General features: G+C 48.7%; 2 protein-coding genes across 3 annotated transcripts; one reads left to right on the top strand and one right to left on the bottom strand.

Annotated features, from left to right (window-relative positions):
* The first annotated feature begins 1,767 nt into the window (after positions 1 to 1,767).
* Kctd13 (potassium channel tetramerization domain containing 13) lies at positions 1,768 to 16,515 on the top strand. The gene is made up of 6 exons (XM_048454954.3): positions 1,768 to 2,178; positions 3,521 to 3,690; positions 12,857 to 12,946; positions 13,040 to 13,092; positions 13,858 to 14,053; positions 15,765 to 16,515. Exons 1-6 carry the CDS (start codon positions 1,935 to 1,937, stop codon positions 15,999 to 16,001), a joined length of 990 nt encoding a protein of 329 aa, XP_048310911.1. The 5' UTR covers positions 1,768 to 1,934; the 3' UTR covers positions 16,002 to 16,515.
* A 147-nt stretch (positions 16,516 to 16,662) lies between these two features.
* Asphd1 (aspartate beta-hydroxylase domain containing 1) lies at positions 16,663 to 20,586 on the bottom strand. 2 transcript variants are annotated; one of them, XM_085693109.2, is made up of 4 exons: positions 19,490 to 19,625; positions 18,910 to 19,086; positions 17,483 to 17,596; positions 16,663 to 16,922 (listed from the first exon to the last, which is right to left on the bottom strand). In XM_085693109.2, exons 2-4 carry the CDS (start codon positions 19,013 to 19,015, stop codon positions 16,813 to 16,815), a joined length of 330 nt encoding a protein of 109 aa, XP_085549235.1. In that variant the 5' UTR covers positions 19,016 to 19,086; positions 19,490 to 19,625; the 3' UTR covers positions 16,663 to 16,812. The 2 variants fall into 2 exon arrangements, with proteins under 2 accessions (XP_085549235.1, XP_048310910.1); XM_048454953.3 differs by having other exon boundaries at positions 18,910 to 20,586.
* Between the last annotated feature and the right edge of the window lie 568 nt (positions 20,587 to 21,154).

Raw genomic sequence — 21,154 nt, 5'->3', positions numbered from 1 at the left:
ATTTCCTTGAGGAACAAAGTAAGCTAAACACAGATCAGAATGGCTACACTGACACTCCATGAAGTCCATAAAGATGGGTTCTAAAGACTGACTGAGAAAAACAAATTTACAACACTCTTGGAGGGTGGAGGCAAGTTTCTAGTCAAACAGAGGGAGCCAGTGTCACCAGGCTAATAAACCTGCCTGCTTCCAGCCTTCTAGACAGGTAACAGTTGTAGTATTCCTTCCCTTGAGGGAACAGCCCTGCGTGTTAATGTTCCAGGTTACTCTAGTGTAGTGGTTCTCAACCTTCTCAATGCTACGACCCTTTAACATAGTTCCTCATGTTGTGGTGACCCCTGACCATAAAATTCAATAATTACTACTTCATAGCTGCCAATCTACTGCTGTTATGAATCCTAATGTCAACATTTGTGTTTTCTGATGGTTTTAGGTGACCCCTGTGAAAGGGGCTGAGACCCAAAGGTTGAGAACTGCTGCCTATGATAAAGTCGGCAGAAACATCATAGAGGAAGGTTGTGTTTGTGTTCAGATGTGGTAGTCTTTTTATCCACCAAGTGTGACTTTGTCTGAAATTGGTATTTCGTGAAGTTGTGCTGAACCGGATGACAACACCACAGCCTCACTATTGGTGCCACGCTGGTTCCCCGCAACACCAAGACTTCAGGAAGGAGCGTGCAAGCCCAGCTGCTAAGAACTGCCTTTTCCTTTTCACCGCCACACTCGAGGGGGAAATAGAATTGGCAACCCCTTTGTGTCAGAACACGAAGTCCCCTCAATTACACTTCTCATATCTTCTAACAGATTCACCTGGCTTCTCCACACCTCTCCCTGTCCACGGCAAACACTTAGGTTTGCACCCACACTAAGCAGGTAAAGCAGCCAACTAGACCCAGCGAGAGGAGTTTTGCCCAGATCTTCCGGGGTGACAGGTTGGAAACTAGAACACTGACTTGGGTTTTCCATCCAGCAAAGCCCCCTTCCAGACATTAGGGCGGGCTGTTAAACCTCTGAGGTATCAGATTCTAAAAACAAAAACTTTTTAAAAGCTTTTAAACCAAAACCCTCTTGTCCACAGTGCACTCTACTTCTTTCTTCTCTTTTGGGACTCAGTGGTAGGTCTCATGACAGCTGGGATTCTAAGATCTTCACTAGTCTGTCCGGTCATATGCTTCCAATTTCCAGGTTCCTTTTGTTTTGAGACAGGTACCTATACACAGCCCAGTCTGGCCTGGAACTCACTATCTTCCTGCCTCAGCCTCCAGGGCTGAAATTACAGTCACACTTGGCTCAGGTTTCTATTTACCCTTCTCTCTGCCTGGAACTGTTTTTATCACAGACGCTTCTTTCCATCACCGCTCCTCTGTTTGGCCTTCCAACCTGGGCGTCCTAGTTTTACTTCCTCTGGGACCCTTATGGCCTCATTGGAGTATTTTCTTGGTTTTTGTTGACTGTTCTTCCTACAGTCAAATGCACTGTGCTGGAGTAGGGAAAATACCATGCGCATCGTCCAGCCCTCTCTGAGCTTGCTTCCTTTTACGTGAATGAAGCGCTCTGCGAGCTGAGACCGTCATGGGCTGCGAGCTTCTCTGTCCACATGCTTAAGGAGCAAATGGAGCGGGCGCTTTCTCCATCTCCCCAAGAACGACTCTTCCTGCACCCGCACTCCAGACCGCAACGGCACCCGCAGACTGCGCTTGCTCCAGCTCTTGGCCCCGCCCCCGGGCTGGCCGCGCCTGCGCAGTTGCCCGCGCCGGCTTCCGGGTGGAGAGTACGCGCGCGATGGGGCGGAGGGTGGACGTCGCGGTGTAGCCGCGGCGAGTGGGCGTGTGCGCCGAGCGGTCTGGCGCCCCGCGCTGGAGTCGTGGGGTCTCTGAGAACCGGTCCGGGACGCGGAGAGAGCCTGCGACCGCCACCCGAGTCCGCTCACTGGCATGTCGGCCGAGGCCTCTGGCCCGGAGGCGGCTGCGGCCGAATGCCTGGAGTCCCCTAAGCCCTCGGGTGTGGAGCCCGGCTCCCCCTCGTACAGTCTGAAGCCCCTGACCCCGAACAGCAAGTATGTGAAGCTGAACGTGGGCGGCTCGCTGCACTACACCACGCTGCGCACCCTCACTGGGCAGGACACCATGCTCAAGGCCATGTTCAGCGGCCGCGTGGAGGTGCTCACAGACGCCGGAGGTATGCGTGTCGCCGGTACACGTGCTGCCCTCCAGCCCCCGGTTCGTTCCCGGCTCCCCCGTCCCATCTTACCTTTTCCTTGTTCAAAGTCTCCCTCCTTCCCCAATCCTTTCCTTCCAACAGTGACCTCTGCCAAACACTCCATTGCCGATTATCTTCTCGTCGCCCCTTAGTTCCTAAAGCCTGGAAACCAGCCCCCTCAGACAACCTTTACCACTTTCTTCCTACCGCCCAGCCTTTTGTTTGCCTCTCTGCCTTAGAACCGCCACTAGGCAGCCTGGAGAACCGAACGGTCTTGTGTGTCTGTCTCTAACACATGCCCCTGCCACTCTCTAGGAATCATCCGTAAATGTAGATTGTAGAAGGAGAAGGATTGCTTTAGGTTTACCAGGGACCACAGTGAAGGGTGCAGCTTTCCTTGGCAGGTGAACTTTAACCTTCTAGGAGTGTTACCTTTAAATTTGGGACCCACTTGCTGTAGTATAACCTGAAAGGGAAGAGTTAACAAAGATTATGAAAGCAAACGCTTAGTTTGCCTTTAAATACTGAAGTTCAGCCTTTAAATACTAAAGATGAAAAATCACTTATTTGATAAGTATTTGTGAAGAGACAATTAGTGCTAGAGAAGGTTTGGTAAAGGGATCTGATGAGTCTTGAGGAGTTATCCCCCTCAGGGGGGTATTCAAGGAGGGCATTGAGTGGGAATGACCAGGAAGCAAGAAAACCACATGTAATCACACAGAGAGTAAGTTCTTTGAATAATGTTATTATTTTTATTATTCTGGTGAACTGGAGGGTTGAGGTGGACATTTTCACTAAATGAGATGGTTAAAATTAATAGAAAGGGTTAAGTTTATTGATAAGGTAGTTCAGTAAGAATTTTCCATGGTAAACTGGGCTTGGTGACATGAGCCTATAATGCTAGCCCTCAGTCTGGGCTACAGAGTAGCCTTGAAAACAACTTCCCAACCGGCACCTTTAATCTCAGCATCAGGAGGCAGGTGGATCTCTGTGAGTTCGAGGCCAGCCTGGTCTACAAAGTGAGTAGAGGACAGCCAAAGCTTCACAGAGAAATCCTGTCTTGAAAAACAAAAGACTTGCCCATGGTGAGAGCTTCCTGATTGTCCAGCAGACTTTGGAGGGAGTTATTCTGTGACAGGTGTGTGTATAACTCACTGGAGATGTCTGAAAGAGTTCTTGGATGTGGCAGAGGTTTGAAACAGATAAGTTTTTAGGTTTTATTTTGGTTTTGGAATTGGTTTTCTGAAAAACAAAAACAAAAACTGTTATCTTCAATCCCCCACCAATCCATCCTTCCTTTTGCCTTTTCCCACTCCACCAGGTTGGGTGCTGATTGACCGGAGTGGTCGTCACTTTGGTACAATTCTCAACTACCTGCGGGATGGGTCAGTCCCATTGCCTGAGAGTACCAGAGAACTCGGGGAGCTGCTAGGTGAAGCTCGATACTACCTGGTGCAGGGCCTGATTGAAGACTGCCAGCTGGCACTGCAGGTGAGAGCCGTCACCCCCACCTTCTGAGTCCTTGTGCTCCTGTTCTTGGGAGAGCTAGCCAATAGTTAGCTATTTATTATAACAGAAGGAGAGAGACAGCCTAGAGAGCCTGTCTTGAACTGGGCATAACCCCCAGAATTTTGGGATTTGGGGTACAGTCTTCCCAAGTATCCCTGCTGCTTGAGGCAGGGCGGCAATACACCTGCTGTCAGGACAGTTGTCCTTCGAAATACCTGCTCTGTGCTTGCAGCTGTTCCTACCCAGCTTGTACCTGAGTGACGTCATTAAACACAACCCCAGTTCATCCTCTCCTTTGTTCTGAAGTCTTGAGTAGTTCTCCAGGCTAGTTGGGAGGGGAGGAGGGTTCCTCAATTTATATAATTTAAAATTTTGATTTCTGAGTGTGTGTGTGCACCACAGTTGGAGCGCTCGTGGAGGTCAGTCACAGGGCAGCTGTCTGCCCATGTTCTCCTTTTTCACAGTGCATTCTGGGGTGGAGTACTGGTCATCAGGTTTGGCCACTGAACCCTTTCACCAGCCAGCTCCCACCACATCTTAGCTTAAATTGGAATGCAATAACCTCCATGATCTGGTCCTGCCCTGGGAGGCAGCCCACCCCCACCCTGTTTCTTTCAACCTTTAAGGGCTTCTTTATTTATTTGTTTTTTCAATGGTGAAATTCTTTCCTCAAATGAAGTTGTCACAGAAGTGGAGCCATAATCCATAAACAGAGCTGGGGATTCCAGGCCCTCCCCACCCACTCTATTCCACTTCTGCAGGTTCTTGGGATCCCCTCAGGATCCCGGCCATCTCTGGCCATCTCTGCGATGCCTAGTAACCTTGAGCTTGTCAGTTCCTGCCTCTAGCATTCTGTTCTCACGTTCCAAAAGATAAGTAAGAAAAATAAATACAATGTAGTAAGTTTTAATCAAGTTTTTGTATTGTCCAGGGTTTTTTTGTAATAATTACAGAAGTAGATTGTACATTGTATGTCTTGAATGCCAGTTGCAAATTAAAAAGACTGAGCTATAATTCAAAGCATTTTGTGAAGGAGCGCTGTTAATAAAATGTCCCTTAACATATTGCTTCCTTCACTAGCCCCCATCTCTCTTATGTTTGAGTCCTATTATACTTATTTTATGACCCATTAAAGAGTTACCATGTAGCAATTTGAAAAATACTGAATTGGATCTTTTTTAAAATATATTTTTTTGTGAGTGGCGTGTGTCACATCTAAAGTGTAGAGGCTAGAGGCCAGCTTTGGAGAATGGGTTCTCTTCTGCGTTGTGGGACCCAGGGAGGGGGAGATCAGATTCAGGTTGTTAGATTCTGCCTCCTTTCCCCTCTGAGCCACCTGCTGGCACTGACCTATATCTTGAAAGTACAGTTCTGCTCAGTAATTTTATCTTACATTTTTAAGACAGAGTCTAACTGTGTAGCCCAGGTTGTCCTTGATCTGAGGATCCTCCTGCTTCAGTCTCCAGAGTCCTGGGGTGACAGGTGTGCATGCTTAGCTCCGCTCTGAATTGAAGTTGAGCTAATGTCATTGCACACCGGCTGTGTCGGGAGGGATTTGCTGTCTGCTTGTTGGTAAAGCTTGTGCCCTCAGTTACCCTACACAGATACAAAGAAACATTAGGGATGCATTCAAAGCCAGTGTGTTCAGTTTCAGCTCCAGGTTATCTGACTCCCAAGTGTGGCACTTCCTTTCCATGCTCCAGCAGCTTCTTCCCACCCATCCCTCCAGCTCCACTAGTCCTCAGGGCATGCCAGAGTGTCACTGGTCTAGGCAAATCTTCTCTCTTTCAGTTTTGTCCCCCTCCCCTTCATGCCCAATCCCTTGTCCATTTCCCTCACTCCCACTCCTGTCAGATCCTAATGTGTGGATACATATGCTTGGATTATATCTCTTCCTTTGAAAAACTAAAGCATTTTTGTATGTATGCTTTTGGTGTGCATATCTTTACATAAATATCACTTAGCTGTTACTGTTTCTCACTCAACCACTTCTCGGGATCTAGTCACACTCTATGGTACGCAGGACTCTGCTGACTGCTTACTGTAGTCATACATTCTCCTGAGTTTGGAGCTTGCTTTCTTTCCTGTCCCACAAACAGTGCCACCGTGGGCATCCTTCTGTGTCCCCTCTGGTCCTATTCGAATTTCTTAAAATTATAGCTAGAAAGTTACTAGGTCACGGGACACATGCAAGCCAGTTTTCAGTTTTCTCAGATGGTTTCATTGCTTTGTCCTGACAGGCAGTACCTAAGAAACCTCATTCCGGTGATTCTCAGTAATCCTTGGCATCCTCCACCTTTCTAATTTTACCACGCTGATAGGTGTGGAGTGATCTCATTGGACTTTGCAAGCTTCTCCTTACTAATGAGTTTGAATATCTTTCTCATATATACTCACTCGCCTTTTTTAGAGTCCCCTTCTGCAATTGCTTTACATATTTACCCGATGTTCTCTCCAGTTTCTTGTCTTGTTGCTTAAAGGGAGATCCTTGGCTATTTTAATTAAGTCATAGACATAAGAGCATGTATTACCTATCCTCTAAAGCATAATTCATATGAAAAAGTTGGCTTTTCTCGTAAGCATCAGTGATACTGTGTACCTACCATGCCCTTTGATTGCCAATCATGGTGGCGTATGCCTGTAATCCTAGCAGTCAGGAGGCAAAGGTAGTAGAATTGTACACTCAAGGCGACCAGCAAGAGTTACATAGGAGCTGGGCATAGTGGTACACACCTTTAATCTCAGCACTGGAGAGTCAGTCCAACAGTCTCTGAATTTCAGGACAGGACAGCCAGGGCTACACAAAGAAATGCTATGCTGGTTTTTTGTTTTTTTGTTTTTTGTTTTTTTAAGAGTTATATAAGGAAAAATCCCATGTCAACAAAAAAAATAAATAAATAACAAGGCTGGGTGGTGGTGGCGCACGCCTTTAGTCTCAGCACTCAGGAGGCAGAGGTAGACAGATCTCTAGTTTGAGGCCAGACTGGTCTACAAAGCGAGTTCCAGGACAGCCAGGACTACACAGAGAAACCCTGACTCAAAAACCAGAAAAAGGAACAAACAAACACTTCCAATTTTTTCTGGCTCTCAAGGGTTGGATTTAGATATTGTCAGTATTTTCTCCTAGAATGTCATTTATCTGTAAAGTAGAGGTGTGTGTGTTTAATGTTTTTATTAAATTTTATTCAGTTTGGTGTGTGGGTCTGCGTGTACCACAGTGTGCATGTGGGAGGTCAAAGAACAACTTGTGGGAGTCAGTTCTCTCCTTTTAACATGTGTAGCCTCGAGACCAGATCAGGCTGTCAGGCTCGGTGAGCTGCATCTTTATATGCCGAGCCATTTGCTGGCCTGAGATTCTTGAATTTTAAAATTACAAATAGCCATATATTTGTATGTATATATGTGTGTGTGTGTTTTATATATGTGTGTTATATATGTGTGTGTGTGTGTTTGTGTGATGTGTACACATGTGTGCATATGAGTGTGGAGACCAGATGTTAACATCAAGTATCTGATGTGGGAAGTCCTGTATATGTGTTGCTTGTATTGGTTAATGAATAAAGCTGTTTTGGTCAATGACTTGGGCGTATTCCTAGCTGACTCTTACATGTTAAATTAACCCATTGCTATTCATCTATGCCATGAGGCTGTGGCTTACTGGTGTGGCATGTTACTCCTTCAGCGGCTTCATGGCATCTCCTTCAACTCCTCCTATTCTCTCTGTCTCTGTTAAGGTTTCCCACCTGGCTTTACTCTGCTAAGCCATTGGCCAAAAAAACTTTAGTCATCAACCAATAAAAGCAACACACACAGAGAAGGACATCCCACATCAAGTTTCTTCCTTGGTCACCTTCCACATTATTATCTCTGATTTATTTGTTTGTTTGTTTATTTATTTTGGTTTTTTTTGAGGCACCGTTTATATAATAGTCCTAGCCATCCTGGAACTAGCTCTTGTAGGTCAGACTGGCCTGGAACTCCCAGAGCTCTGCCTGCCTCTGCCTCCCAAGTGCTGGGATTAAGGCCTGTGCCACTGCCCTCTGGCTTTTTTTTTTTTTCTTTTTAATTTGAGGCAGGGTCTTACTTTGCTATTGTTCTTGTCCTGGAATTTGCTGTGTAGGCCAATCTGGCCTCAAACCCCAGAGATCTGCTTCTGGCTTTAGAGTGCCAGGATATCTTCTTTACTCTGAGACAGGGTCTCACGGAAGCTGGATTCACTGACTTGGCGAGGCTTTCTGGCCAGTGAGCTCCAGGAACCTGCCTGTCTCCACTGCTCGGTTGTGGAGTCACAGATGTTTGTCAGGGGCTGTCTAGTGGATAGTAGGACTCTGAACTCAGTGCTCAGGGCTGTATGACAAGTATTTACCGACTGAACCATCTCTCCATCCCCAATACCTATTATTTTTAAAGCAGTATTATTATCAGTATTATCAACTATAGAAATTTGGGAAATGGATCACAAAAAAAATAAAGCACCAAATTGTTTTTAGTTTATTTTTTTGTGTGTGTGTATGCACATGTGTGTATCTGTTTACTAAATGTGGCCATATTGTATGTACTGTTTGGTATACTGCTTTTATTTTTTGACATTGTTAATAATTGATAACTTTGTATGTCAATAAAGTTTTAATCTAACATCCACGGTATATGCTCCCTTTTCTCCAGTTCTGCCTGAAATGTGGTAAGCAGTTCATTTAAACCAAGACCTGTAGTCAAGCCTCACATTGTCTGTTGCTGATGTCCTCTAAGTCTCTTCCCACCTGGACCGGCCTGGTTTTCGTTGTTTCTTGTTTTTCTGATAAAGCTGAGTTGTTAAAGACACTGCCTACAATGGTCTGCTTACCACCTCCTAAATGCCAAGCTTTCAGGTATACAGCACCACACTCAGCTCTATGGCATAGCTTTTGCCCCCTGGACATTCACTCTGGTAGCAAGCCATTATATGAGGAACCCCAACAGCCCTTGGGAAGTCGTGCAGGTGAGAAACTGGAGCTTGCTATCAACAGACTCCCAACTATGTGGGCCAGTTTTATTGGAATCAGATCCTCTAGGTCCAGTCAAGCATTGAGAAGATGCACTCCTGTCCAGCATCTTTTTTGTATTGTTATTAGTTTTGAGACAAGGTTCTCTTATCCCAGACTAACCCTAAACTAAGACCTTCCTCTTCTCACTCCTCAAAGACTGGTATTACAGCGTGTGCTACTATGGCCAATTGTGGCCATTATCTAGACTGTAGTTTATGAGAGACCATGAGCCAGTCTGAAGTTCTGACCCTCGGAAATTTAAGGAGGCAATAATAAATGGTTGTTGTGCGGGCTGCTGTGTTTGTAACAGATTGTGTTGTTGCTTCCAGACACAACAGGATTGACACACATGAACTCAAACTATGCCAAGTACAGGTCCAAACCAGACAACTTCCAGCACTGAGAAGGGGAAGTAGATACAAAGACCCACCCCAACCAAGAGTCTATTTGCAATGGATACCTTTGGGGAAAGGGAGAATCAGTGCTCTCCAGTGGCGTGTCACTGGGTATACCAACCACACTCCGAGACACTGTCCAGGGATAGATGGCCAGCACAGAACAGACTCCATGGTTTTTGTTTTGTTTTGTTGTTTTCTGTCTTACTGATTTCTCTCTCTCTCTCTCTCACTCTCTCTCTGGTTTTTGTTTTGTTTTGTTTTTTTGGTGTTTTGATTTGTTTTTTGTGTAGCTTTGGAGCTGTCCTGGAACTCACAGAGATCTGCTTGCCTCTGCCTCCCAGGTGCTGTGGGATTAAAGGCGTGCACCACCATCGCCCAGTCAGGACCTTCCTTTGTAGCACAAGCTGAACTCGTGAGCCTCCTGCCTCAGGCTTCTGAGAACGTCTGCAGGAATGTGCTATTCATCTAAAGACAGCTCTTTTAAGAATTTTAAGATTGCAGTGTCCTGATGGGCACACCTTTAATCCCAGCAGAGGCCTTACAATAAGATCGAGCCTAAAAAAAAGTAAAAAATTTAAAAAGACAGCTTAAGGTGTGCCTCTCAGGAGCCTGTTTACAAGCCCAAAGTAGTCAAAAGCTCTTTTTTGTAGAGGTTATAGGTGTGGCTTTTGTCTTATAACCTGAGCCCCGAGGCTTAGAAGACAATAAGTATCTAAGACGTTGGCAGGGACATCACCTGCCTGGACTTAAAGGGCAGGTATGCTGAAGTGAAGGGGGGCTTTGGACAGGGAAATTTGTGCATGTGAGAAGCAAGCCAAGGAAACTGGGGCTATGACCAGCTCCTGAGAAAAGAGTGATCACTCTGGGCATCAGGACTGATTACTGTGGGCATCAATGGGTTCTCAGGCGTTCGTCCCAGTGATTTGCAAACTGTAGGACCAGTGGCTTCTATGACTTCCACTTGCTGTTGTCCCACCGCCTTAAACAAGGGCGTTCCTAGTAGGCGAGTGGAGGAGACAACGTGCCTGTAGTTCACAGCTCCTCAGGTAGAAAGCAAAAGTGCCCTTCATGAGCTGAATTTGGTGAACTGTACCCAGATGGCCTCATCCCAACCTGGACCTGGTTTAGATTTTCTGTGCTTTGAACTGCTGATGTAATGGATGAGACTTGGAGAATCCTAGGAGTGTTTTTGTTTTTTGTTTTTTTCCAACATGTGAATCCATGGACATGACAATGGAGCCAACCCTGAGACAGCCCCCAGTGACTTCAGGCAGATGAAGCTAGTCATAAAGGATAGTGAGCCATCCATCTTTTGCACTGTTTTCTGTAGAGAAACCAACTGTTATACAGATACAGAGAGGTCCAGGTGGCAAAGGTTAGAGCCTCTGTACACCAGCTGTGTGAATATAGCAGCTGTTTCTCAGCAAGCGATCCTCGAGAGGCAGTCGTGCTTCTAGACGTCTGCAGCCCCTGCCGTGCAAGCCTTCATGGGAGACCTGTGCCAGGGGGCCCAGCCACTCCTGAAGGACTTCCTGACCACGGGAAAAGGAAATCATCAATACCTTTTAATTTAAGCTATGATGTTTGGGCCTTTTGTTACACAGTGATAGATAACCCTTGTGCATGCACTCTGCTTCCTCCGCGGTTCTCAGATGTACACACTCATCTCTTTCCAGGTTCTGTGTGCTTCATTGTGTCATTGTGAGTTTTGTCTCTGCACCAAAACTACCGTTTTCATTATTTTGCCTCCATAGTGTATCTTTATGTCTTACAGAGTTGGTGCTTCAAAGTTGATTTAATAATGGCAGACTTTTGTGCCTCTGTTGTTTATTTTTTTGTTCTTGTGTTTTGAAATAGTTTTATTAAGTAGGCGAAGCTGGTTTCAAACTCGATAACCATTTGCCTCTGCCTCCCAAGTGTTTTGATCACAGGTGTACACATTCCTGGCTTTTTGTTGTTTTTTTTGTTTTGAAACAATATTGATGCAAAGTTCTGGATAGCCTCAAATTCTCTAATGTAGACCAAGCTAGCCTTGCGTTTGTGGCTATGCTCAACATCTGTCTTCTGGGGTTATGGGTGTACTGATTTCATCTATAATTTCTTTGAGAGTGAGGTCTGGGTATATTGTCTAGGCTGCTCTCATGTTCCCATGTTTAAGCAGCCCTCCCACTTCAGCCTCTTTGTAACTGAGCCTTAAGGCACCTGCTGCCATGCTTGTCTTTCCATGTTAATTTTACACACACATCAAAAAACAAACAAAGGAATAAAAACCAAATACCTCTTAGGTGGACATGGTGGTATACACCTTTTATCCCAGCACTCAGGAGGCAGAAATAGGTGGATCTCTAAGTTCGAGAACAAACTAGTCTACATAGTAAATTTGAGGCCAGCCAGAACTCTTAAGAAACAGTTAGGGCCGGGCATGGTGACACTAGCCTTTAATCCCAGCACTTGGGAGGCAGAGGCAGGCGGATCTCTGTGAGTTCGAGGCCAGCCTGGTCTACAGAGCTAGTTCCAGGACAGGCTCCAAAACTACAGAAAAACCCTGTCTCAAAAACAAAAAACAAAAGTGAGTTCCAAGGCTACATGGAGAAACTTTGTCTTGAAAAGCTAAATAATAATAATAATATTTCTGTAATTTGTCTCAGAATTTATAGCTTTAGAAACAGACATGTCCAACATTTGGGAAGCTGAGGCAGAAGGGTTGTTTTTGGTTTGTTTGTTTGTTTGTTTTCTTGTTTTTGAGACAGGCTTTCACTATGTAGATCAGACTGGTCTCATTCACAGAGATCCATCTGCATCTGCCTCTCGAGTGCTGGGATTGAAGGTGTATGCTCCACTATTGGAAGGCTGGGGCAAGAGATTGTAAATTCAAGGCCAGCCTGAGCAATTTAGCAAGGCTGTCTCAATATTTTAAATTTTAAATTAAATTTTAATTTTAAAAAGGGTGAAGGTCGGGCTGTAGAGAGGTCCTGAGTTTAATTCCCAGCAACCACATGGTAGTTCACAACCATCTGTAATGAGATCTGGTGCCCTCTTCTGGCCTGAAGGCATACATGCAGAAAAGAACACTGTATACATATAAATAAATAAATCTTTTTTTAAGAAAAAGGTGAAGGGTATAGGTCAGTGATGATAGAATACTGCTTGGTATTCCCTGATGGTCCTGGGTTCAACATCCAGCACTGCAAAAACAGCCTCATTGTACTCAGCCAGGCTTATTTATTCAGCAAATGTATGCTGACCATCACCAGGACAGTCCTCAGGAAGACAGACCATAAATATAAAAAACAGCTGCAGACTTAAGTGCTGTGAAGAAAAGGAACCCATAATCTGAGCCCAAGGAAGCTATGGTAGTGAGGCGCTGGAGCGGGGCTGGCCTCGTGGGGGTCAGCATGCTGAGTTGAGAACTGAAGGGTTAGCCAGCTTTGCACACAGGTCAATGAAGCATAGCCCAGGCAGGCCAGCAAGTTCAGAGTCCAGGAGGGCACAGCTGGGTGTCTAAGGAACAGCAAGTTGGCAGAGAAGCGGTAGAATTGTGGGGAGGGCACCAAAGCCCAGCCAGTACAGGGATCTGCAGAACTAAAACTGTAGTGGTCACATCCCTGTGAGCCTTAGAGACACTTAAGAGTGTGTTCAACCCCCATGCAGCTTCAGAAGGCCTTTATTTAAGTGGAGTGAGTGAACACGTGTTGTACTGCTAATCACCTTCTACTTCCTTCTCAGCAAAAACGGGAGAACCTGTCCCCACTGTGCCTCATCCCCACAGTGACATCTCCCCGGGAAGAGCAGCAGCTCCTGGCCAGCACCTCCAAGGTGAGGCCCTGGAGCCTGGTGAGGGGGGTGGGAGTGGGGGACTGAAGGCTGCTGTCCTCTCTTGACTCCACTCTCCTTTGGCTTTCCTCGTAGCCTGTGGTGAAACTTCTGCACAACCGCAGTAACAACAAGTACTCCTATACCAGGTGAGAGCTGGGAGACGTGGGTGTGTCTGCATGTGTCCACACACTGGGCAGAGACGTGGGTGTGTCTGTGTGTGTCCATTCACTGTGCAGAGGTGTGTGTGTGTCTGCATGTGTCCACACACTGGGCAGAGGCGTGGGTGTGTCTGTGTGTGTCCATTCACTGGGCAGAGGTGTGTGTGTGTCTGCGTGTGTCCACGTACTAGGCAGACATGTGGGTGTGTCTGTATGTGTCCATACACTGGGCAGAATCCTAGGGTTAAGCAGGCTCTGCTTCTGTCTCTTAGAGGATTATGGTTACATGAAGAGACCACAGAATGCCTGCCTTTTGAATGCCCCATTCCAGCTGTGCCACCTGCCATCAGTAAAGGAGGTTTAGGCTAAGACTATGATAATGGCTGGCATAGGTTAGCTCCTTATTTTCCAAGGGGATTGGTCTCAGTGTGTCTGTTGACTATCTACTCTCCCTACAGTCTGAGGAAATGTTGATCTCCATGTAGAGATGATACTGTGGCACTGAGGGACAGAATAACCTACTTAATGTTGCTCAGTTAGAATGTAGCAAAGCTGACAGCCTGGTTGAAGACCTGCACTGGAGCCTCTGTGCCATGCAGTGATTTGCTTGGCAAATGTTTCCCTTCAGAGGCCTACACAGTTGGAAGTCCCCTGCAGGGCAGGGCTGGAGTGCTGGGAATCTGGGCCCCTCTGTGGGAGTTGGGGGAGGGAAGACAGCCAGTCACCTAAGGCCTGATGGACCCTGGTCCTCAGCACTTCAGATGACAACTTACTGAAGAACATCGAGCTGTTTGACAAACTGGCCCTGCGCTTCCATGGGCGGCTGCTCTTCCTCAAGGATGTCCTGGGGGACGAGATTTGCTGCTGGTCTTTCTACGGGCAGGGCCGAAAAATCGCCGAAGTGTGCTGCACCTCCATAGTCTATGCTACGGAGAAGAAGCAGACCAAGGTCAGAGGGGATCAGGGAGGGGTGGGAGGTAGGACCTGGGACAGAGGCAGATCAGTGGGTCAGGCAAGGGCAGGATCTTTGGTGGACATTAAGGACCAGAGTTCTAGGGCCAGGGCTGTATAGCTTGGTAGGTCTCACTTCAGTGACCTCTATTTCTCTGCCTATGAAATGAGGCTGAGAGTAGAGCCAGACTCTTTTTTGCTTTGGTTTCGATGCTGGGATTGAGCCCCCACCCTGCCTTGTTTAGATAGAACATGATTGGTTTTTGTTGTTGATTTTGTTTGTTTGTTTTTATTTTGTTTTTCAAGATAGGGCTTCTCTCTGTACCCATGGCTGTCCTGGAACTCTCTGTAGACCAGGCTGGCCTAGAACTCACAGAGCCTCCTGCCTCTGCCTCCAACTGCTGGGATTAAAGGCGTGTGCCACCACTGACCAGCCAGTACCCAATCTGTGTTAGGCACTGCCCCAGACTTCAAACCACAGACAGGGCATGTTGAACAGCATGCAAGTCCCTCCTCAGTAGGATGTGATGAGAATCTTTCTTTTTCCCTGTCAGCTAATGAACTTATGCTTTCAGACCCAAGCCAAGCATCATTTCTCTCTGGACACCTTTGCTCATGAGATTTCAATATAATTGCCCCAGACAAAGTTGATCAACTCCCTTTTTAGTTGGACAGAGTGTTGTAGTGTAGAACAATGGCTGCAGAGCAGTGTTGCACCTTTTCCTTTCTGATGCCCCCAGCTACTATTGCCTGGTACCTGTGACTTAGTGGAAGTACTAAGAAACATTGATTAAAGGCATGAAGTAGGTACTTCAGCTTCCAGAGGTTTTTTTTTTTTTCTTCTGCAATTAGGAAGATACAAGCTGATAGAATGTAGCTTAAGGGAAAGGCCTGGTGGTGTGCCCCTGTAACTTCTCCTAACTGAGAGGCACTTTTACTCAGTTATACTGGCAGACCTTGTGCAAGAGGACTGCAAGTTTAAGACCATCTTGGGCAACGTAGTGAGACTCTATCTTAATTCAGTAATAAACAAATACGGGTATGGGTTTAGCTCAGCAGTAGAACTGGTTCAGGATTCTTGAGATTCTGGGTTCAGTCCTCAGTACTGTAAAGAAGGAAAGGCAAGCTGTATTCATTATATCCTTCCTTCCAAGACTGCCCAGCAAAATGCCACTTTTCATACTTCATTTCCATGCTTTTCTTCATCGCTTCTTCTTGACATTTGAGACAAATTCCTGACCAAACCCTTCCACTCCTTGCTGCTGCTCCTCAGTGTGTTTTCTCTGTCTACCTGCCTCCCTCTCAAGGTAGTCAAACACCACATTTCCCACAAGGCCTTGCCTGAATGCTCTTGAAAGATGAAACACTCCTGGGAGAGGCCATTCTCCTCCCTTTTTCCTTTTTTCTTTTTTAATGTCATCATCTGACTTAATGTATATTTTAGGAAGTGTGTCTGTGTCTTCCCCTAGACTTCCGGTGTGCTGAGGACAAGCATTTGTTATCACTGCTATATTCCTGATGCTCAGAGGAGCCTCTGGGACAGTGGCAGTACTCAGGATTTGATAAATGAAAGAGCATTCCAAGAGGTTGGGCAGTAAAGGATCCCTGCCTGCCTTCAGGCCTGGAGGAGAGACTGCAGAGGAGCTGCTGGGGAAGGGCTGTGGGACTGGGCCAGAGGGTAGGAGCTACAGGTTGCTGGCCTTTTGCAGGTGGAATTTCCTGAGGCTCGAATCTTCGAGGAGACACTGAACATCTTGATTTATGAGACTCCCCGTGGTCCAGATCTAGCTCTCCTGGAGGCCACAGGGGGTGCAGCTGGAGGTGGTGGGGCAGGCCGAGGGGATGATGAAGAGAACCGAGAGCACCGTGTCCGGAGGATTCATGTCCGCCGCCATATCACCCACGATGAGCGTCCTCACGGCCAACAGATTGTCTTCAAGGACTGATCTTTGATCTTTCTCCTGCCTTCCTCTTGCTTCTGGAACCCAGTCCCTCTCTCCCTTTGCCCCGGCTCTGCTGGCCAAGTCGCGGGTCTTCCCTCTGTCCCTTCATTGCATGCTGTGCTCAGTGAGGCCCTTTCCAGTCATTGCCACTCACTGCTAACAACATGATACATTCCAGCATTCCCCTCAGGCGGGGCTCTTCGGAAAGCCAACGTCCACCCCTTTTCCACATTCTTGTTCTGCTGTCTTTCTCTTACCATCTGGTTTAGAATGACGCAGAACCCCCTTCTCTTTTGTTAATGCATTGAAAACACGTGTAGAGAGACCTGAGAACCGTCAGCCACATTCCAAGCTGCTTTCTGCCCTTGCACAGAGCAGCCCCTCCCCTCCTGTCACCATTCCCCACCTCCTTAACTTTGTACTAGGCTGGCCTGGACCTGTACCAGCTCGGCTATCTTGATCTGGTTCATATTATTTATTATTTTAATTTTCTATTAAATTATTGGAATAAAGTTGAGCTGAGGGTCTGCTGCTGACTCTTGGGTGAGGGATGAGAAGATGGCGTGTGTTAAGGAGATGTCTGGCTGTTAGCATGGCAGAAACATGAGCCCCAGCCCTGAGCCCTAACCTGGGACTGGTAACTGGGAAGGAAGGAGGCAGGAGGTGGAGAGGATTCCAAATTTGTATTTCAGTGTTGGCAGAGTAAGTCACACCCTGCTGCCCCCTCATAGTGGAAAAGAGGTCCTGACCACCACGCAAGCTGTCCTTGGGTGCAGCAGCATCCAGCTCAGGTGCTGGAAGGAAGCAACTTCTCTCAAGGGTCTGGTGCGAAGACAAAGTCAAGAGCTTGGCGTTCAGCCCCAGCCACGTTGGGGTGCCAGAGATCCACAATGAAGACCACTCGAGGCCCATCTTCAGGGGACCCTAGGGCACATAGGGATGGAGACAGCAGCTGATATCAAGTACTGCTCTGCCAAGGTATTCATATCAGACCCTGGGGAAAGCAGTACAGTGCCAGGCCCTAGCCAGTATGTAGTTGTTCATTTAAGGCAGGGTCTCATGTAGCCCAGCCCTTGAACTCACTATTCTGGTTCAGCCTCCTAAGTGCAGGTGCTGAGTTCTCAGGTGAGTGCCAGCATTCTAATACCAGGTTAGAACCTAGTATTATTCTGACCCTTTCTGTTGGTAACTCTGTGCCTAAAATGGGCACATTATATACCAGCTAACTGAGACGTAAGGTTAGGTGAATGCCTGCGGTCCCACAGCAATAGTTGGACAGGAGCGCAGACAGTCGCTCATAGTCCTGTGCTGATAGCCATATACAATCACTTGCTAAGGAAGGCTGATGCCCATTAGGTGATTAGAGAAGCTGTGATTTACCCAGGGCTATTCAGCACCAAAACGGTACCACTGAGTCAAGGTTGGCTGGAACTCCTCAGCTCTTGGCTCCCTTAGCCCCAGCCCAGCAGAATGAGCCCCGTTACCATTGTGAGCCACTGTGTGCAGGAAGGAGTCATCCACCAGGAGACAGTGCCCTTCAGCCCAGCACTGAGGCTCTCCGCCCACAACCAGCTCGCAGCCAGGGGGGATCTTCAGGCCTGTGAGGAGAGAATGGGCATCTACCACTCCTGCCTGTGTTCAGGCAGCCTGCCTACTCAGTGGGCCTTATAGGAAGGATCTGTGGTCCTCAAGAGCGCCAGGGGTACATTGACGACACTGCCCTGTCTGCAGGTTGACCGGACTGAAGTGCTGTTGAAAGAGCCACAGGGCAGCCGGGCGCTGGTGGCGCACGCCTTTAATCCTAGCACTCGGGAGGCAGAGGCAGGGGGATCTCTGTGAGTTCAAGGCCAGCCTGTCTCCTGGACTTTCTGTCAGTCCAGCTCTAGAACCTACTGTGTGCTGGCCCTTCTCCCAGGAGGTATCACCACTGGCTCCAGCCTGACCTCAGTCAAGTGTGCTGAGAAAACTGAGCCAACGCTGATGACAAACAAGGCATTCCAGAAGGTGGCATTTGGAAAAGTCCTTAAGACTGAGTAATGTTCTCACCATTACTAAGATAAAAGTCTAACGTGTGCATGGTGTCTGCAGGGAGCAGCCAGAAAGCCTTTGTGAGTGGGGGAGGGGGAATCTGGACTTGATTGTGAGGCCAGAGTGCCCCAAAGCATAAGACATATCTATCTGATAGCACAACAGAGATTCAGGGTGAGCCAAATTCATAGCATAGAATAACAGCCATAACATTTTTTTCTGGTTTTTTTAATCTTTAGAACATTAAGACAATCTCAGGTCCGTGCTACCTAACATCTCACTAACTTTGTTACTTATCAGTGGAGAAGCCTAGATAAAGTAGGCCAAATGTAATGGCGAGCACCTTCAATCCCTGCACTCAGGAGGTAGACGACGGACGATCTTGGTGAGTTTGGGGTCAGCCAGAACTATATAGTAAGAGCCTCTATCTCAAAAAACAAATCGGGGTGGGGGAGGGGCTAGAGTGTCTCACTGTACTCTCTAAAACTAAGTCAATAAAGGTTAAGACCCAGGCTTGCCTCAGTCTCTTAGGTGCTGAGATTACAGGCGGGCAGCACTGCTCCTTCCTCAAGGCTTTCTCCGTATAGTTTAAATTTGGTTTTCTGAGTGTTTTCTCTTGAGGGCAAGTAACAGTGACCACTTACAATGAGGATTTCTTTTCAATTAAAGAAAGGGGGGTAGGGAAGAATGAGATTCAGTGTGGAACTGCAAGTCGTCACTGACAAGATAGCTTGTATGGAAGTGGAACTCAGGAGATCTGGTTGGGGAAGATTCTGAGAAGAAAGGCATGATGGGAACCATAGTGCAAAAAGATTCAATGGCAGAGAAAAGGGTAGGGAAGGAGAAAATGCGGAGGCAAGGATTGTGGACAGGATATACTCACCCAGGTGACATCTAACCCGAGCATTGGTGGGTCCACAGCGGCCCTCAAGCCGGGCCCCAGGCAGGAGAACGGAAAAGCCAGCATTGCCGAAGGTATTGGCACTCATGAAGCTCCGCAGCCCCCTCAGTGCACGATAGGCTCCTGGGCACCGCCGGCAGTTGCTGGGTTGGCACCGGCCTGCTTGGTACAGCAGGAGCTGGTAGCACCCAGGGGCCAGGGATTGGGACCAGCCCCGAGGCGGAGGGGTAGTCCCTGAGAAATCCCAACTCACAGCCCCAAAGTCCCGCAAAATGGCGGGGAAGCTGCTCTGTAGGAGTTCTACGTCATGCCTCTGGGCATCACGTGGCACAAAGGGAGACGAAGGCAGGTCTGGTAGAAAAAGTAGGCCTGGGCGCTGAATGCCCAGGAGCCCTGTCCCTCCTGCCAGGCCAGAACCTCCATGAGCTGCCCGCCTCACTCTGCCCATCCCAGCCCAGGAGTAGCGCCTGGCATAGGCTCGAAGTCTCCGGCTAACTAGACCTTCTGCCCTGGGCCCTTCCCCAGGATCCCCAGAACCCCTTGGGCCAGTCTGAGAGCATACCTCAGGCCCACCATTAACACCTCCAGCTTGGCTCCCAGCCCCCAGGGCCTGCATGTCTTGGGAACCCAGACGGTAGCAGTACCAAAGGAACAGAGAAGTGAGGGCTCCCAGGAGCACCGTAAGAGCTGACGAACCTAGGGGCAGTGGCCATGGAAACACAACAGGCAAAGAGGCCCTGGCCAAGAGGCCTGCATCTTCTAGACCCCAGCTCCCGGGCCCCCCCAGTTCTTCCCTTGTCCCCTCGATGACTGCTTCCTGGTTCCTGCCCTTCCACATCCCTACTCCTGCTCCCTCTCCTCCTGCAGGCCACTCCACAGCCGGTTCCTCACTTCCCTCTTGTTCTCCCTTTCTCCTCTTCCTTTCCTTTCTCTATTTGACTGTCTCCACTCTGAGATCGCTCTAGTCCTCTTTCTTCTATGACCCCTCTCTTCTTTCTCCTTCTACGTCTCCTCTCCCTCTCCTCTCTCTCCACCCTCTATCTCCCACTCACCGCTCCTCCCTCCACTGCACTCCTGCCCCCCTTTCCCTAATCTACCCTGTCTTTTTCTTCTAGCTTCCCTGACAACAGCAGTCCCTACTCCACCAGGCCAGCAACCCCACTCTGTAGCCGCTTCTTTCTCCTTCCTCTTTCCTCCTCCTTGTCCTGTCTTTCCCCTCTACCTGCTCGGGTCCGTCCTCTCTGGTTCCCGGTTTCCTACACACCTCTTCCTGGGCGCCCACTCACCCTGACGTCACTCCTTCCCGCAGCCCTCTCTGCTTAGCTACCCACGACCCCTCCCAGAGGCAGCCGCAGCACACAGCCTTGGGGGGAGGGAAGACTTCTCTCTAGATTGGCCTCTCTAGACCCCCACCCCCAGCCCTGACCGAGCGCCACGTGGGGTACAGGGGCACAGTGCCAACCTCCAGCGGCCCCGCAATGCGAAAAGAAGGGCGGGGCAGGCTCGGGGGCGGGGCGAGGACGCTGACCCGCGCGCGAGGCCGATGCTCCCGGACTGCGAGGAGGGCCGTAGGCCTGCGGGTCCCTGGAGAGGTCGGCCTGTGACTCCCCTTACCCCTGGCTTGGCTTCGCCAGAGCCAGCACTGAGCGGGACGCGGGATCGGGAAAGCCGCTTCAGCCAATCACCGGCCTCGAGGCTCGCCCGCGCAGGCGGGGCCGAGGAGCTGTCCGCGCGCCGTGGTGCTGAAAGGGCGCCCGCTCGCTGCGAGGCAGAGCCGGGAGATCGCGAGTGGCAGGCGCTGGGCCGCAGGCCGCTGTCAGGTCGTGTGCAGAAGGAGGGCCCTCAATCCGCACCCCTCAGACTCCTTACAACGTATATACTCCTCTTTTCCCTGGGGGAGGGGCGAGCCCATCCCACCTGAGTTTCTATAAAGGACACAGGGAAGGCCCTCGGGGAAGTCCGGGTGTGAACAGAGGACATACTGGACAGGCCAGGAAAGCGCGAACCAAGCTGCGACCCCTCTCGGCTTCCTGGGAAGACCAGGTGTAGATTCCAGATGTGCTGGAATGGCGCCGGGAGAGAACCTAATTACTACTGGGACCAGAGTTTCCTTTCGCTCCCCTAGGGGCCTCGGAGTGCAGATTACGGTCCTGGCTCGGGATCCCTCCTTCCTCCATCTGCACTTCCTCCTCCTCCCTCATCGGCGAATAAATCCCAGGCCCCTCCC

Source organism: Myodes glareolus, chromosome 7 (genome assembly GCF_982192425.1).
Source record: "Myodes glareolus chromosome 7, mMyoGla1.1, whole genome shotgun sequence".
Lineage (NCBI taxonomy): Eukaryota > Metazoa > Chordata > Mammalia > Rodentia > Cricetidae > Myodes > Myodes glareolus.
The sequence above is the reverse complement of the archived record's forward strand: the minus strand, read 5'-3'. Positions and strand labels throughout refer to the sequence as shown.